Consider the following 16,500-nt stretch of genomic DNA (forward strand, 5'->3'; position numbering starts at 1 on the left):
CCAGATCTAGCCTAGCACCCAGACAAGTGCCTGATATACCAAGGTTTGGTGTGATTAAGTGAATGAGCTCTGAGAGGCTTGACGGATGAGTCCTAACTGTAGATAGAAAGCACCATTCTGATGCACCACACCACTTCATTCCACAGCTTTCTTTCACCTCACTTCTTTTTCCCATGTTTTCACACATAAATTAATTCAAAGCAAACAACTCTCTCAAAATATGGATGAGTATGCAGTATCCCCTAATTGGACTGTTTGCTAATGTGGATTTAAACACGGTTTCATTACCAGCATATCAGGCATACAAGAGGAGACTGAAGAACAAACAGAGGAGGCAGCGCCTGGATCGCACAGACATCTACTATGAGAAGAAACCCAGAGAGACCGGTGTTTTCTTGGAGGGGAGTGACGAAGCTGCTGTAACTCTGGAGCCGTTGGAACCAGTGTGTCACCACAGGGCTCTTGAGCCAATTGACCACATCTCTTCATGTGAATAGTGGGGACTTGCTGGTGAGTCTGGTCCTCCATCTTCCTTAGTGGCCAGTAACGACAGTGCAGAGCTGATGTGAGTGCCATTGGCAGGACTGAGGAAGAAGAGTTATGTGTCAAATGAATCCTTATGTTTTTAAATCTTTATGTTTTTGAGTTCTTGTCTCCTATGGGAGCCAGTGAATGTGAGAAGTAGCCTTCTTCCTGTGAACCTGGTCTCCCAATGTGATTTTAACTCAACGAGAGGGACCATTGTGCAGACAGAGCAGGGGCCAGACCTAGGTGGCTTCTTGACTTCCAGTAGGTGCTTTGTAGTATTGGGGAAGAAATACACAGTTCTTATAAAAAATGAATTTGGGGCTGGAGAGATGGCTCAGCGGTTCAGGGCACTGGCTGCTCTTGCAGAAGACCTGGGTTTAAATCCCAGCACCCATGTGGAGGCTAACAACTGTCTATAACTCTAATTCCAGGGGATCTGGCACCCTCTTCTCTCTGTGGGCATTGCAGGACACGGGTATGCTTACATACATGCAGGTATAATACTCACAAACATAACCTAAAAATGAACAAATAAACATTTTAAAATGAATTTAAGTGATGTTATCTTTAAGGGATTATCTTTTTTGATTATGTATGTAAGGCAACTTAGAGGAAATTTAAAGAAAGGCAAATCTAAGTAGTGAATGCCTTGTGCTTTCATTCTCGAAAGAGCCACAAGCTCTTTAAATCTACTTCTGTACATCCAATCATTGGAAAAGCATCAGGATTGCTTCCTGTCTACTGTTTTGCAAGATGCTTAATGACATATTTCAGATGATCTTTGTGCACTTGTCTATGTTGACCTACCTCATTCTGTAGAACAGTGGCTGTTACAAGTGTTATGTGATATAGGACCATAATTTATTTGTTCCATCTTTATTTTGGATATTTAAATACCTTTCAGTGTGGAGCTGCTATGAATGACTGCTTTGCCTTCAAGTGTGTGTTCCTGTAGCTCCCTTCCTGTGGCGGGAGCAGCCAGGCCCAGTGCCTCCCTCCCCAAATCTTGGACAGATTGCTTTCTGACGGTGCCTTACAGCTGTCTTGAAAGGGCTTGGGTTTTCAGTTTCACCAATTTAAGAAATGATTTTTGATCATTTCAATTTGTAAAAATATCTCATTAAATTATATTCATGATCATTTCATTCTTTGTGTCTTTGACTTGCTTGCTTTGCCCATTGTGTTTTGCTGTTTTTTTTTTTTTTTTTTTTTTTATTGTTTTTTGTTTTTTGAGACAGAGTCTCCCTGTAGCCCAGGATAGCCTGGAACTCTCTATGTAGAACAGGTTGGCCTTGAAGTTTCAACAGTCCTTCTGCCTCAGCCATTGGAGTTCTTGGATCACAAGTTCAAGCCGCTGTGCCTGACTGCTTCATGTTCCCTTTCTGATGACGTGGCATAGTGACAAGCCACTGTGTGCCTGTCCTGTACATTGTCAGCATTTCATCTGCTCTCTTAGCTTTTTTTCCTATAATGTCTTTTGCTGCAGAGTTTTGTTTCTGCATATTTAGCTTTATTAGTCTTTTTAAAAATTTTATTATTTATTTATTTATTTAATTTTTTATGTGTATGCGTGTATTGCCTACATGTAGGTAAGTGCACCCATGTTTTATTAGTCTTAAAAAAAATTTTACTTATTATTTTTATGTGTATGTGTATATTGCCTGCATGTAAGTAAGTGCACTCATGTCGTGCAATGCCCGAGGAGGACAGAAGAGGCTGCTGGATCCCCTGGAACTGGAGTTACGGGCAGTTGTTAGCTGCCATGTGGTTACTGGGATTTGAACCTGGGCCTTCTGCAAGAACAGCCAGTGTTCTTAAACACTGAGCCATCTCTCTAGCCTGTTTTATTAGTCTTTTACAAAATGTTTAAAAATGAATGTTTACCTTTTCTGTGGATTATGAGCGACCTATGATCCCTGTGGAGAGTGTATATGGACCCTTTTCAGAAGTTGTCTTGGGAACTTCCATGGCATGTATGTCTTCCCATGCAGGGAGTGGTGCCTGGCAGTGGGCAACTCGAAAAACATTAATTAAAAATATTTTCCCATGTGTTTTTCTATTACCTCTATGGATTAGATGTATGCTTATGCTTGCTTAGTCTATTTTTCTTTTCTTTTTCTTTCTTCTTTTTGACTGGGTAGCCCTGGATGGCCACCAGGGCTATCTATGAACTCTCTATGATGACTCAAGGCCCAGGGTCTCCTCATTGTCCCTGTGACTGTGACTGGGTTTCAGGAGCAGGATCAGAGGCACCTTCACCTACGCAGACAAATACGCCTGCTTGGACAACTGTGGACCTTTTTAATAGTCACAAAATCCGATGTTTGTAGGTTCAGGAAGATCATAAAAGATTGATAATATTGTCTAAAGAAGAGTGTGGAAACTGAGGCAGAGCTAGAAAGGCACATTGCTTACTGCTACTTGGTGTCTATTGCTTTCTTTGGAACCAAGGTTTTGCTCAAGACTGTAATATGCAGCCTCCATGTGTAGTGAAGAGCACGCCCAGGGCCTTATGCATGCTAGTAAGTGCTCTACGCTGAGCTATAGCCCCAGGCCTAAATTAAATTTTTTGAAGTTGAAGATGTACCTGGGATATAGTCTTTGCTGATCAGATGGAAGCAGACGTCTGTTTGTGATTTCACAGAAATCCCACTTTCTTGTTCTAGGATCTGACTGGCCCTTTCTCCCCTTGTTAATTCAGTTTTTCCAGAATATGGACAAGTAGCTGGAACTGATGAAGCCTCCCAATTCCTTGATAATTATAAAGCTGTTGGGATTCTTGAGCTGTAGAGACAATCTGGCAATGGCCTATATCTGAGCTTGTTTCTCAAGGGCTTGTGTGGAGGTCACAGTAGAGTGCAGCTACTCTATACCCTTGAACAGAGACTGGTCATTCTCTGTCAGGTCGATTGTCCTCTTTGAATGAATGGGCAGCAGAGGGAGGAATGCACATGGAGTGGTGATGGTGGTAGGGGACATCTGCTGAGTCAGCTAGGTCAGCTGAATCAACCCTGGTGACCAATGGGGTGACAGAGGTTGCAGCCAGATTGCTCTCATATACTGAGTTTGTTTTCTTAAGATAATAAATGTCTCATTTAGTTAAGATATTTGGAGCCAGACATGGTGGCACATGCCTTTAATCCCAGCACTCGGGAGGCAGAGGCAGGCGCATCTCTGTTAGCTCAAGGCGAGCCTGGTCTACTTAGTGAGTTCCAGGCCAGCTGGGCTATGTACTTGTGTTGACTTTTTTTTTTTTTTTTGGTTACTGGCACTCAAATACAAACCCAAACTGGTATATTAAAATTTTAATGATCTTAAAATTTTGTGCAGGCTAGCCTAGTTTGTTGAATTTATCTCCATCATGAAAAGATGCCTTGAATAGTTTCTTCCACTATTAAGCCTCTATGATTGAACAAAGCTGTCTAAGTTTTTGAATTTCTTGACTTTATCACATTGTATTTTAGTAAATATTTTTAAACTAAGGAATCTGGCAGGCTACCTGGAACCTCAGCTGTAAAAAAACAAACCTTTTCTCAGTAACTACTTCTCTTTTGCTTATCATGATAATTTAGAAGTATTTCTAAATCATACCCATGCATCTTCAAATTAGCATGCTGATTGTATGTCAGTGGAATTCACAATGCACTTCCATATATGTGCGCAGCAAGTGTTAATCATACCCACACATCTTCCTCCACTCTTGCTCTGACCTCCAGACTCCTTCCTGCTCCCTTGTCAGGACCATTTGCTCAGGTTTTTAAAATTTATTTTTATTTCCACATATGAGAGAAAACATGGACTACTTCGGTTTTTTTTTTTTTTTTTTTTTTTGTCTTTTTGAGACAGGGTCTCCCCGTAGTCCCAGCTGACCTGAGCTTACTATGTAGACCAGGCTGGCCTTGAATTCACAAAGATCCACTGCCTCTGCTGGGATTAAAGGCTTGCGCTACCACGCCCGGCCATTAAGGCTTTTTTAAAAAGCATGATATCCTCCAATTACATTCATCATCCTACTAGCGACAGGATTTCAATCTTTATGACTAAATGAAAATCACTTGGTTATATTTTGCTATCCATTCATCTGTGGCGAGCACCTGGGTAGGTTCCATAGCTTAGCTATTGTGAATTGAGCCACAGTAGACATGGGTGTACAGATAGATACCCAAGATTGCCATATTGGGATCATAAGATCATTTGAGTCCCAGTTTTTTGAGGAAGCACCATAATTCCTCATAATGTTGCACTAATTTATATTTGCATCAACAGAGTTCCACTTTCTTCACAAGTTTCACCTTCTCTATCATGTATTTTGGAATGTGCTTTGGTTTAATTTTTAAGTATCTTCCATTATCATTTGGGCCTCTTCTTCTATAGCACAGAGTTGTCACACTGCTCAGCCAGCCTTGTTCTCCAGCTTCCCCATGAGTGGGGCTGTCATCTGACCCCTTCTCCCTGATGGAGTGAGTGGCAGTGGCGTGCTTTACTGCTGCCCAGGCCTGGCCAGGTGCCTGTAACACTCCGCACTCCAGAGTGGCCCTCTATGCCATTCTGCCTGGGGAAATGCAGGTTCTGAGCGTGGTCGGGAAGCTGCTTGTTCACAGAACAGCTCTTAGTCTGGGTTCTTAAAGAGGAAAGGAGCCAGGCATGGTGGTGCACGACTTTAGTCCCAGCACTCAGGAGGCAGAGGCAAAGTCAGCCTGGTCTACATATTGATTTCCAGGCCACGGGGGCTACAGGAAGACCCTGTCTCAAAAAGACCCCCCCCCCAAAAAAAGAGAAGGAAGGGAGCTAGGGAAATGACAGGGCACCCAGGTTTGGTTTCCAGCACCCACCTGGCAGCTAACAGCTGTTCTAGGGGATCTGACATCTTCTTCTGACCTCCGCAGGTCACAGGTGTACTTTCATGCATGCATGCAATACACTTACTTATACACATCAAATGAAAATAATATATATTAAAAAAACTTTAAAAAACTTCAAGAAAAAGGAAGGCAGGCTCCCCATTGGGTTATTTGCCTGCCTGGGATTATTACACAAGCTAGAAATCAACTATTTGTTTGAGCTATTTCATGCTTTGGCTGATGTTTCTTGTACACAGTGAATACAGGGCTACCTTTAGTCACTGATTTGACACCTGAGTGCCCCTATGTGCCCACTGGCTCTGTGGCTTCGCTTAGCACTCTAACCACAGTGCCCCTATGTGCCCACTGGCTCTGCGGCCTCACTTAGCACTCTAACCCACAGTAGTCCTGCCATTCCAGGGGCTGGAGCTGGGGAAATGTTCCACTAAGATGCTAGAAACTTCAACTTGCATCTTCTTCCCAGCTTCTATTTCCTAGCTATATTCTTTCCAGAAATTCTCTGATAGCATTGCCCCGGCCCATCTGCTCTGGCTTCAGATGGCAGCTAATGCCCCACCCCCAGCTGTGCTAGTGTTGGTGCTATAGCCTGACATCATCTGCCTCTGACAGGAACCAGGCTGCAGGGTTCCAACTCAGAACAGGGATTTAAAAAATGCTTTTAAAGCAACAGACATCCCCCCCTCCCTCACCAATGATAGCTTCGGTTACAACTTAACTTGTAAACATTCTTTGGATTAAAGTAGGAAAGGTGGAAACTGTAGTGAGGTTTACTTGACAGATGCAAAGCCCATTCTGAGGCAGACGCAAACCTGTTACTTTGTAGGGAGTCAAAGGAATCACCAGGGGCTCTGCATGTATTTATAGATGCTGTCTTCTGCTGTCAGAGCCTCAACAGGTACATGACCCAGCAAGCCACTGCACTTGGGTAAGATCAGAAATTCAGGTCAGAACCAGCTCAGAAGTAGAACAGACTGGGAGGCGCATCCTCTTCTCAGCACCTCTGTCTAGTACCCAAAAGCAAGGATTCATTCAATATTCTCCTCCCAGTACCCAAGAGCAGGGAATCACTCAGCATCCTGTTCCAGGATGAGCTATTTTCCTTCCTACTTGGCAAATCAGACATAAGTCTCCCAAGAAGCCCATTGTTGTCTTGATTACTGCTGGTCAGCTGAGTACTCTGAGTATTGCTGCTGTTCACTTTAAAACACCCCTGCTTACTTCTCAGAGAGGCATAGGAGGCTGGGAGTGTGGCACTCAGAGACAGGGAGAAAGAAATCAACTCACCCCATGGCTGGTGTGACTGGATCAACTGGGAGATGGTCAGCTGGGGTCTAGAGGTCTCTGGCTCCCCAAAGGACAGGGCGTTGTTAAAAAAATAACACTGAAAATGCTTGCTTTGCCTCGGCCTTGTTTTAAGATGTATTTTTATTTACAAAGTGAGATGATGCATTACAAATAGATGATGCAGTTACAAAGAAGTATCTGATAATTCCATTTTCATGAAAAAGTATATAATATATTACAGAAATTTATATATGGTAAACATTAGAAACTGATACAGTAAACATTTTTTCTATGCCAATATTACTGTCATTTAAAGCTTAAATACTGGTTTCAAGTATCCCCTATAAAATAACTCTACTTTATTAAAATACTGGAAAAATTTTTTGCTATAAACAAGATTTGGTACATTAAAAATAGATTTAAGTGTGTCCTTGTAACAATGTCCACTATGATCAAACGCTGCCTTGAGTCTTCAGCTCCGCTTTGTTCAGTTAGTGTTAACCGAGTTTTGATAAGGTTCTCAAACTTATTATCAAGGTTAAAGTGGCTGTGAGAACACAGCATGTCGACACTCCTTATCTTTATGGAGAACGCCCCTCCTCTGAGGAAGAACAAGCACGGGGTGGCCTTGCTGCCCTTGTTTGAGTGGAGAGCAGGAGTGGGCTGGAGTCAAGCAGAGGTAGAGAAGCTGGAGGGCTGCTCTCTACACATCACTTTGGAAGCTGAGATCCATCTTTCTGTTCTTCCTTGGCTTGAAGACGTGTCAGGACATAGAGGATGACTTGATAGCAAAAAATATATTGATCCTGTCAGGGAGAGGGAGAGGGAGAGGGAAAAGGGAGAGAGGAGAGGAGAGACGAGAGACAAAGAGGTCTTAATGTGTAATGTGAGCATACACACAGGAGTGTTTTGAGAAATTTGGAAATACAGAAAACCTTTGTTTAAATGCTGAACTTAAGAGGTGGGATACAGAACTGTGCAGTGTCATACAAATCATAAAAAGCAAAAAACAAAACAAAACAAAACCCCACAAAAAACCTGACAAGAACACAAGGGAAAATGCCCAAGGGTTGGGTATAGAATGGTCTCAGTATATAAACCTCCTGTAAAATCTCTCTCATCTGTGTCTCTGTTTCATCTCTGTCTCTCTCTCTGATTCTGGCTCTTTGTTTAGGTGCTACTGACTGAATTCAGGGCACTGTATCACTGAGCTACATCCCCAACTCCTAAAAATCTCTTCTAGATTTATTGAACTCACCATCTTGTTTTAAAATGTGAAAAAATTAATAGCGAAGAAGCTATTAAATCAATTTCTTCAAATATTTCAGCACAAAATATGGCTGGGGGCACTGACACAGTGGATAGTAACAGGGATGACAGAGTATATGGGCGCCAGGGGTGTGTGTGGGGGGAGGGTGGCTATGGTAGGGTGCCATTTGGGATGCGGGTATAAGGAAGATTGTTTGGGATGTTCTGTATGAAATACACACACACACACAAACAATAAAAAATTGAAATACAGTTAATATTTAAATATGAGCTGGAGAGATGGCTCAGCAGTTAAGAGCACTGACTGCTCTTGCAGAGGACCCAGGTTCAATTCCCAGCACCCACATGGCGGCTATGAACTGACCTTAACTCCAGTTCCAAGGGAATCTGAAGCCCTCTTCTGACCTCCATGGCACTGTAAGACACTGGTGCACTCACATACATACAAGCAATACACTCATACACATAAAATAAAAATAATAAATAAAATATCTTTTAAATATGAAGTAATTTTTCTTTCACAGTTTTGGATCAAAAGAATACAGAAATTAGTGAGTGTTGAAAATGAGTCATTGGGGCAAAACTGCTGTCTAAGTTGATGGCATTTAGGGTCTGATATTTTTTATTATTTGACAAGGAATTTATGAGTCTGAAATAGAAAGAAATCACAATGGGGCCAGACAGACGGCTCACTGGGTAAGAGTGCTTGCTGCTTTTTCAGAGGACCTGAACTCGGTTTCCAGTGTCCATGCTGGGCAGCTCACAACCACTTGAACTCCAGCTCCAGGGGATCCGACCTCCTCTTCCAGAATTCACAGGCACCCTCATGCATGTGCACATACACACAGACACACATACACACAGACATACAAACACACATACACAGACACACATGCACACAGACACACATACACACAGACATACAGACACACAGACACATAGAAATAAAAAGTTTTCAGGAACCACAGTGTACTAAATACAGAGTAAAAGAAGGACCAGGGTTGGATCTCAGTTACAACCATTGCACATGAGCAAGAATGTGTGTGCACACCGAAAATGTCAAGGGCTTTCTGAGAATGGTGATGCAGGCTGCCTTTTAATTTTGCTCACCTGTACTTTAGTTTTTCTATGTTTCCCATGCTTGTTCCTGAGTACTCCTCTCATCACCACATGTTAGCAAACCTGCTTACCGAAGTCCTCTTTCTGCCTGTAGCCACTGCTCTGTAGTGAATCACCCTACGTACTGTGTACGGAGTCTGTGCTTCTAGCCCTGCATGTTCCTTCCCAGATCAGCTGTGTTCTAATGCAGTGCCAGAGCCATCCTTTAAAATATACTCAATCATGTCATTCAGGCCACAGGCCTCATGAGCATGAGAACACTCCAGCTTGCCCCTCGCTCTGAACAGAGTGCCAGCCCTGGCCCTGTCACCTCCCTCTGGCCTCACCTCTGCCCAGCTCAACTCCATGCTCCCACCACCCCACTCTCCTTCCATGCCTGAGAGCTCCCCAGATAGATCTTTGCTTATGTGTCACTTTCTTTCCTTTCTTAAAAAAATATTTTATTAAATTTGTTCTTTGACAAGTTCCTACATGTATGTAATGTATTCTGATTATTCTTCATTTCCCTCTCACCCTGCTCCCCTTCCTCTTCCCTACAAGGCCCTTTCCTTCATTCATGTCTTTCTTCTATGATCTACTAGTTTAACCAGGCCATCTGTGTGACCATGGGTTTGGAGCTGCACATCTGCACATGGAGAGCTCGGGCACACAACGGAAGAACACATTACTTTCTTAAGTGCCACTCTGTTTAAAATTGTGCCCCCACACTGCCATGGCTGACCGTTCACCCACTCTTCTCTAAAGCACTTCCCATGTTCAGTGCTCCCGCATGATGCACTGCACACACTCAGCATGGGACAGTCAGCTGTACTCACCACTACCCTGCTGAATACTGAGTACCCAGGCACCTGGAAAGCACCTGGTACACAGAAGGTGCTCGGGATCGCTCTTTCTGTTTCTGTCTCTCTGTCTCTCTCACTCTCAAAGTCTTATGGCCTGGAACTCATTATGCAGAGCAGGCTGGACTTGATCTCACAGAGATCTGCCTACCTCTGCCTCCCAAGTGCTAGGATTAAAGGTGTGTACCACCACACTTGGCTCAGTATCTCTTGAATGAACACAGGAGTGAATGTACACTGCTCATACAGACCAACACGTCTTCCTTATCTAAACAGCATGGCTATAATTAAGGGGCTTAATTTGAATCAAAACTGTACATGATGGAAAATCAGGCAAGTTCTGGATGGTAACTCCTGTATAAATGCAACTGTGTGGACATATGGAGACAATTCTGATCCACCACACCTTCCCAAAATAAAGGAAAAAGAGAGCAGAGGGAATCAGTGGGTATAGACTACATGTTCCGTTTCAGGGGAGAAAATGAGCATGACACCTGAGGGAGCTGCCTGGCTGCTCCCCACAGAGCTCTCTTGGCCTCTGCATCCAGCTGCTGTGGCCTCTCCATGCCCCCGAGGAGCTCCAGTAGCAAGAGTGCTACTTCTGTGTCTGTAAAAGTTGGAGAGTGGAAGCATGCCAGTAATAACAGTATTCAGCACTGTTTCAACTCTGTGCCTCCAACATGTTGTCCATTCTGTGACTGAGTAAAGACAATGCGCTTCTTTTTGTATGTGTGTGCATGTGTGTACATATGAGTGCATATGTATGTATGTATATTATATATGGGTGTGCATATTTACATGTGTATGGCAGTCAAACAAAATCTCAGATGTTATTGTCAGGTATCATATACCTTATTTTTGAGGCAAAGTCTGTTACTGGCTTGGAACTCATGGATTCAGCAAGGCTGGCTGGCCAGAGAGCCCTGGGATCTGCCTGACTCCACCTTCTCAGTGCTGGGGTTACAAACCTGGATTTTTATGTGGGCACTGAGGGTCACGCTCAGGACCTTATGCTGTTGTAAGTACTACTGATGGAGCTATCTCCCAGCTCCACTTCTTCATCTTTTAAAAAATTAAGAGGTAATATTTTTAAAAAGATAGCCTAAAATATTTAAATTTTCCCTGAATTCGTCCTCATGCTAAAAAAATGTCCTTTTTGACAAAAAATGTTGGATTTTATGCCTTAATGTGGAAACTTAATGTAAGCTGGGCACAGTGGTGTGCTGATGCCTTGATGTTCCAGCCACTGGGAGACCGAGGCAAGAGGATTGCTTGAGTCCCAGAGTTCTAGCTCAGCTGGGCAACACAGTGAAATCATCTCAAGAAGAAAAATAAAAAAGAAAAGGCTCAAGAGAAACTTAAAAAATACTGAAGTCCTGGGCTAGAGAGACGGCTCAGCAGTTAAGAGCAACGGCTGCTCTTGCAGAGGACCCAGGTTCAGTTCCCAGCACCCACATGGTGGCTAACAACCATCTGTAATTCCAGTTCCAGGGGATCTGACACCTTCTTTTGGCCTTCATAGGCATTGCATACACATGGTGTACTTATATACAAGCAGGGAAAACACTCCTACACATAAAAATAAAAATAAATAAATGAAATATTAGAGTCTTTAAAGAAATCCTCATTAGAGTATGCAGACTCACCTCTGTCTGAACCATGCCATGCCGCTGTAGTCTCATACAGCGCACTAAATCAGAGATGTCGAACTGTCAGGACACAGAACAGTGCATTAGATACAAATCAGGAGGAAGCATAGGTGGCTTCTGCAGACTCTGCACGCCCTCCTCCCTCTCATGGCCTTGGACATGATGACTATGAGCTGACTTTTCCATCGTCTGTATTCTTATTTATGATGTTTCTAGGAATTAGAGGCTATTCTCTCAAGATATTCAACAGATTTCTTTTCCTTTGAAATTTAAATAATATATTAAATTATAAAAAGCAGTTTTAGCTATATTCCTCACACACTACTGTTTGGAATAAAATTCTAAATCTTTTAAATTTAGTGGAAATTCAATTATCTGAAACAAGGGCAAATTAGACTGTTTTGTCCTACTTACATTATTATAGTAGATAGAAGAGCATCAAGTACAAGGCAGATATACTTTATCTAAAATCCTTTAAGAGACAGTGATCTTAACTATGTATTATATGTTATTAAATGTAAGATATTTTGCCATTCAGTAGTTTTTATACTAATTTAGAGTCAAAGAAAGATTATACTGTTATTTACTTGATTTATTTAGTAATTTTTAAAAATTAGGAGTAATTGTTTAGACAGATACACAGGTATTAATTCTTTTAACAAAATATTCATTTCTCACCATAGGTAACAAAAACAAGAACAGAGTGTGAGATTTTTTTTTTTTAAGAATATTTTTTCAGGGCTGGGGAGATGGCTTAGAGGTTAAGAGTACTGGCTGTTCTTGCAGAAGACCCGAGTTTGAATCTCAGCACCCACAGGCAGCTACCAACTGTGTATAATTTCAGTTCCAGGGGATCCAACACCCTCTTCTGCCCTCACAACATGAGTGTACTTACATACATGCAGGCAATACACATAAAATAAAAATAAATATTAAAATTTTTTTTCTTTTGGACTTTAATATTTCCCCCAAAATGTGGTAACAATATTTACTTTATCTTATAGAGAATTTACAGTCTGTAAAGGGTAAAATGCAACAGCATCTATGGAGCTTTGGATTATACCATTAAAGAAACCATATTATTAAGCAGTAGATTAAACAGTATCTTGCACTTACCTCAAGATCTTGGCTGATCAACCCTAGGACCACATCTATGCATATCAGGGTCCCTGAACGTCCAATGCCAGCACTGCAGTGTGTGATGACTGGGCCTGACCTATGGACGTGTCTTAGGTAAGAGATGAAAGTGAGCAGGTCATCTGGCTGGGAGGGTGTATCGTGGTCTGGCCAGGCAGTGAAATTCAGATGAGAAATATGTCGTACCTCTCCTGTCTGAAATTGTAAAACAGAGTAAGTATGTAATGTCATGCTGTACTGTTCATACATGACCAGTTTTTTTTTTTTTTGGTCTTTTCATAGCCCAGCTGGCCTGGAACTCACTATGTAGACCAGGCTGACCTCAAATGCACAGAGATTCACCTGCCTCTTCCTCCCGAGTGCTGGTCACCATGCCCAGCTACATGATCAGTTCTTAAAAATATTATTTTGACCTTTTAAATTTTGAGTTATATATTGGGTCAGATCAAAAGAAAAATGGAAAAGATGAAAAGACTCCGTCAATACATCATACGTGATAGTGTACACCTAATGTCATGGTGTACGTATGCCTTTAATTCCAGCACTGGAGGCAGAGGCTGGCAGATTGAGGCCAGCCTGGTCTACATAGTGAGTTCCAAGCCAGCTGGGGCTACAGGGAGACTCTGTTTCAAAAAGAAAAAGAAAAGAAAAGCAAGAAAAGAAAAACATGCAAAGCCTCATCAAGAAGTTTGCTAGCTTCAAAACATCATCATTGTCATCGCTGTCGTGTGGTCATCATCATAGCTGTGGCTAGGGGTGGAACTCAGACCCTTGGGCATACTAGGGAACAGTTCTAGCACTGGGTCTTACTCAGGCCTTGTCTCAGGACCTTTATATTTTCTTTCTGACTAGGATTGCCTCTTCCTCATATTAACACCTTCAGTTTTTCTGCAATGCAGCCTTCTCGAGTCTCCCTGACTCACTATTGAAACTTAGGGCCTACTTTGCACTTTCCATCAGCCACTCTATTTTCCTACCACACTGTTAGCACAAATATCTCCTTATTAGGAAATAAGCTCTAGAAGGTGTGGAATGGCTTTTTGTCTCTTGTTAAATGAGTCCCTGGTGTAGTCCAGGGCTTGAGTTCTATTACCATGTGTGTATTACATGGCAAAATCAAGTGAGGAATGCTGAACAACTGAGCTTGCTTGAGCCACAGTAAGCCCATTTGAGTGCATTAATTGGTAGAAGTGTAGCAAGTACCACCTGGTACCTAGGAATATATATCTTTGTGTGTGTGTAATATATATATATATACATACACATATATATATATAATTTTTATGTGTCAATTTTAAAAAGTTAAGGTTTGAAAAAACTTTCTAACCTTGAATTCTTTGTAAAATAACAAATCACAGAGGACGCTCTCCGGCAACATTTCCATGATGCCAACAGAAGTGGATCAACATGCTTCTTTTCTAGAAAAACTTAAGAAAGGGGCTTTGGACAAGGCTCAGTGGGTAAAGTGCTTGCCACATAAGCATGAGGACCTGAGTTTGGAGCCCCAGGACCCCCAGAAAAAGCTAGGCACAGCAACACCCACCCTGTAATCCCAGTGCTGGGGGATGAAGACAGGAGGATCTCTGGGGCTTCTTGACCAGTCAGTCTAGTTCAATCAATGAGCTCAAAGTTCTTTGACAGATCTTTTCTCAAGAAATACAGTAGTGAATCACAGATGAAGGCACCAACATCAATCTCTGGCCTAGACATGTACTTGCACATATGTGAACCTGCACACATATGTACACATATACAGACACGTATATACATAAAAGAAAAAGTTGAACAAAGTTAAACCTTCAGAGGGAACATTGTTCATTATAGTTCATATTTCTGGTGGAAGAGTGAGGCAGGTGACTGAGAGCAGAGCTGAGGAACCAGAGAGTCTTTGCTTGAGGTATGGCCATTTAGCTAATTCACACTGCATTTACCCAGTGTTAGACAACTGTAGTTAGAAGTATCTAAATGACAACAATTTATGCTGCAATTGTCCATGCATTCCTAAATATGGTAGTTGCCTTTATGAGGCCTGTTTGGTCCTCACAGATTTTTTTTTTTTTTGAGACAGGGTCTCCCTGTAGCTCCAGCTGGCCTGGAACTCACTGTGTAGACCAGACTGGGCTTGAAATCACAGAGATCCACCTGCTTTTACCTCCCAAGTGCTGGGATTAAAGACATTCACCATTATACCCAGTCAGTACTCATAGATTTTTAAAAGTAGTTTGAATGAATCTATTTAGACATTTGACCTTAAAAAATAATTTTCTATGCCTGTTATAGCTTCTGAGCCATTTTTGTACTCTTTATCCATAAATAAAGGATAGCAACACTAAAAGACCCATATTTTCATTTAAATACAGTATCTACTGGAGGAAACATTTAAAATTATACTAGATACTACCGGATGACCCTAGCACTCAGGAAGTGACAGCAGGAGGATCGAGGTCATTGTTGGTAGTAGCTGCGTAGTATGAGGCCAGCCTGGGCTACATGAGACCTTGCCTCAAAAAAATAAAATGAAATCATAGTAGATAAAATCTTTCCATTGCAACAAGAACCAGAAGTCTTTTCTGGAAGCACACTGGTACAGTCACAGAAATGGGCCAGCCTGGTTTCCAATGAGGAAATGAGGTGTATCTAAGCCTCACCAAAAGGAAAGATCCCTTACCTGAATATCCTCCAAGGTCATCACCCTCATGACAAAGCCCTTCAGTTGTTGCATTTTCACCAGGGCCAGGCGCAGTCTGTCGTTAGCCATGGTTGTTTTGCCGAGGACATTTGGCCAGTAGCGCTGGCACTTGATTTTTTCTCCTTCTACTTCTTGTGTCATCATGGCTATCACTGTGGAGTTCTGCTCCCAAACCATCTGCCAGAAATCCCCTACAGTGGTGGGCAGAGGCCCCTGGCAGGCAATGTAGACAAACTCTTCTGTTCCCACTGGGATCCGGATGAAGCTGGCATTGATGTATCCTCCTTCATCTCCAAGAGGCACTCTTGTGGTGTCATCTGTGAAGTCCCACCACAAAACTGTCCATGTCATGATCATGCATTGTAACCATGAGTCACAAGTGACCAGAGTCAAAAGACTCATGTAACCCCTCATGAAATTGCCAACTTTGCTTTAATAGAAGTATACTTTCGAATGGTGGCATAACACAATTTTATGTTTTTTTTTTGTTTGTTACAATATATCTAAGATATCAGCTTGGGAGGTATGTATGAAATCTGGGGTTTATTAATATTGATTAAATATATACTACTAATTTGATAAAGATTTGGTAGAAGAAATGAGAATTAACAAATGCCATTTAGAACTTCATACTAAGTAATTAGACAAGCAAACAAAACGACTTTGTTACTTCTCTACCAACATTTCAAAACTAGTAAAGACAGTTGTGAATGATAGGCTAAACACCTTCATACAACACTATCAAAGTATTTACTGCATCACTAATGCTTAAGCCCCTAATTAAGTTGCAACCCAAGCAATAAGTTAATACAATAAATAAATACAATAAACAAAAGCATACCTTACTTGCATGAAAGCTTTTCTTTTGTCTAATTGTATCTTTACATAGCTAAAATGTAATTGCTAAAACCAAGATGCCCCAATGAAAAGCATGTATAAACCTGAGTGCATGGCTCATATCTGTAATCCTAGCATTGCAGAGGCTGAGGCATGAGGAAGAGTACTGCCACAGGTTCAAGGCCAGCCTGGCCTATAAGGTGAGCTCCAAGTTCCTGGACAGCCTGAGCTATGGAGTGAGACTTTGTCTCAAGAAGGAAAAGCTCTTTTAAAACTGAGATTATGTA

At 41.9% G+C, this 16,500-nt stretch overlaps 2 protein-coding genes across 10 annotated transcripts in view; one reads left to right on the forward strand and one right to left on the reverse strand.

Annotated features, from left to right (window-relative positions):
• The window catches only part of Slc10a6 (solute carrier family 10 member 6), a 32,771-nt gene extending 31,112 nt beyond the window's left edge, over nt 1-1,659 (forward strand). The window contains exons 6-7 of one of the 3 annotated variants that reach the window (XM_008851750.2): nt 292-510; nt 960-1,659. In XM_008851750.2, the coding sequence (XP_008849972.1) occupies nt 292-497 (206 nt within the window). In that variant the 3' untranslated portion in view covers nt 498-510; nt 960-1,659. The other 2 variants (XM_029555341.1, XM_008851749.2) reach the window with 2 other exon arrangements.
• A 5,126-nt stretch (nt 1,660-6,785) lies between these two features.
• The window catches only part of Ptpn13 (protein tyrosine phosphatase non-receptor type 13), a 238,888-nt gene continuing 229,173 nt past the window's right edge, over nt 6,786-16,500 (reverse strand). For all 7 annotated transcript variants that reach the window (XM_008851752.3, XM_029555308.1, XM_029555309.1 and 4 more), the window contains 4 exons: nt 15,356-15,693; nt 12,667-12,882; nt 11,548-11,610; nt 6,786-7,480 (listed from right to left, as the gene is read on the reverse strand). In XM_008851752.3, the coding sequence (XP_008849974.1) occupies nt 7,385-7,480; nt 11,548-11,610; nt 12,667-12,882; nt 15,356-15,693 (713 nt within the window). In that variant the 3' untranslated portion in view covers nt 6,786-7,384. The remainder of the gene's footprint in view (nt 7,481-11,547; nt 11,611-12,666; nt 12,883-15,355; nt 15,694-16,500) is intronic.

Source organism: Nannospalax galili, unplaced genomic scaffold (genome assembly GCF_000622305.1).
Source record: "Nannospalax galili isolate Female #2095 unplaced genomic scaffold, S.galili_v1.0 scaffold405, whole genome shotgun sequence".
In the NCBI taxonomy this organism is placed as follows: Eukaryota; Metazoa; Chordata; class Mammalia; order Rodentia; family Spalacidae; genus Nannospalax; species Nannospalax galili.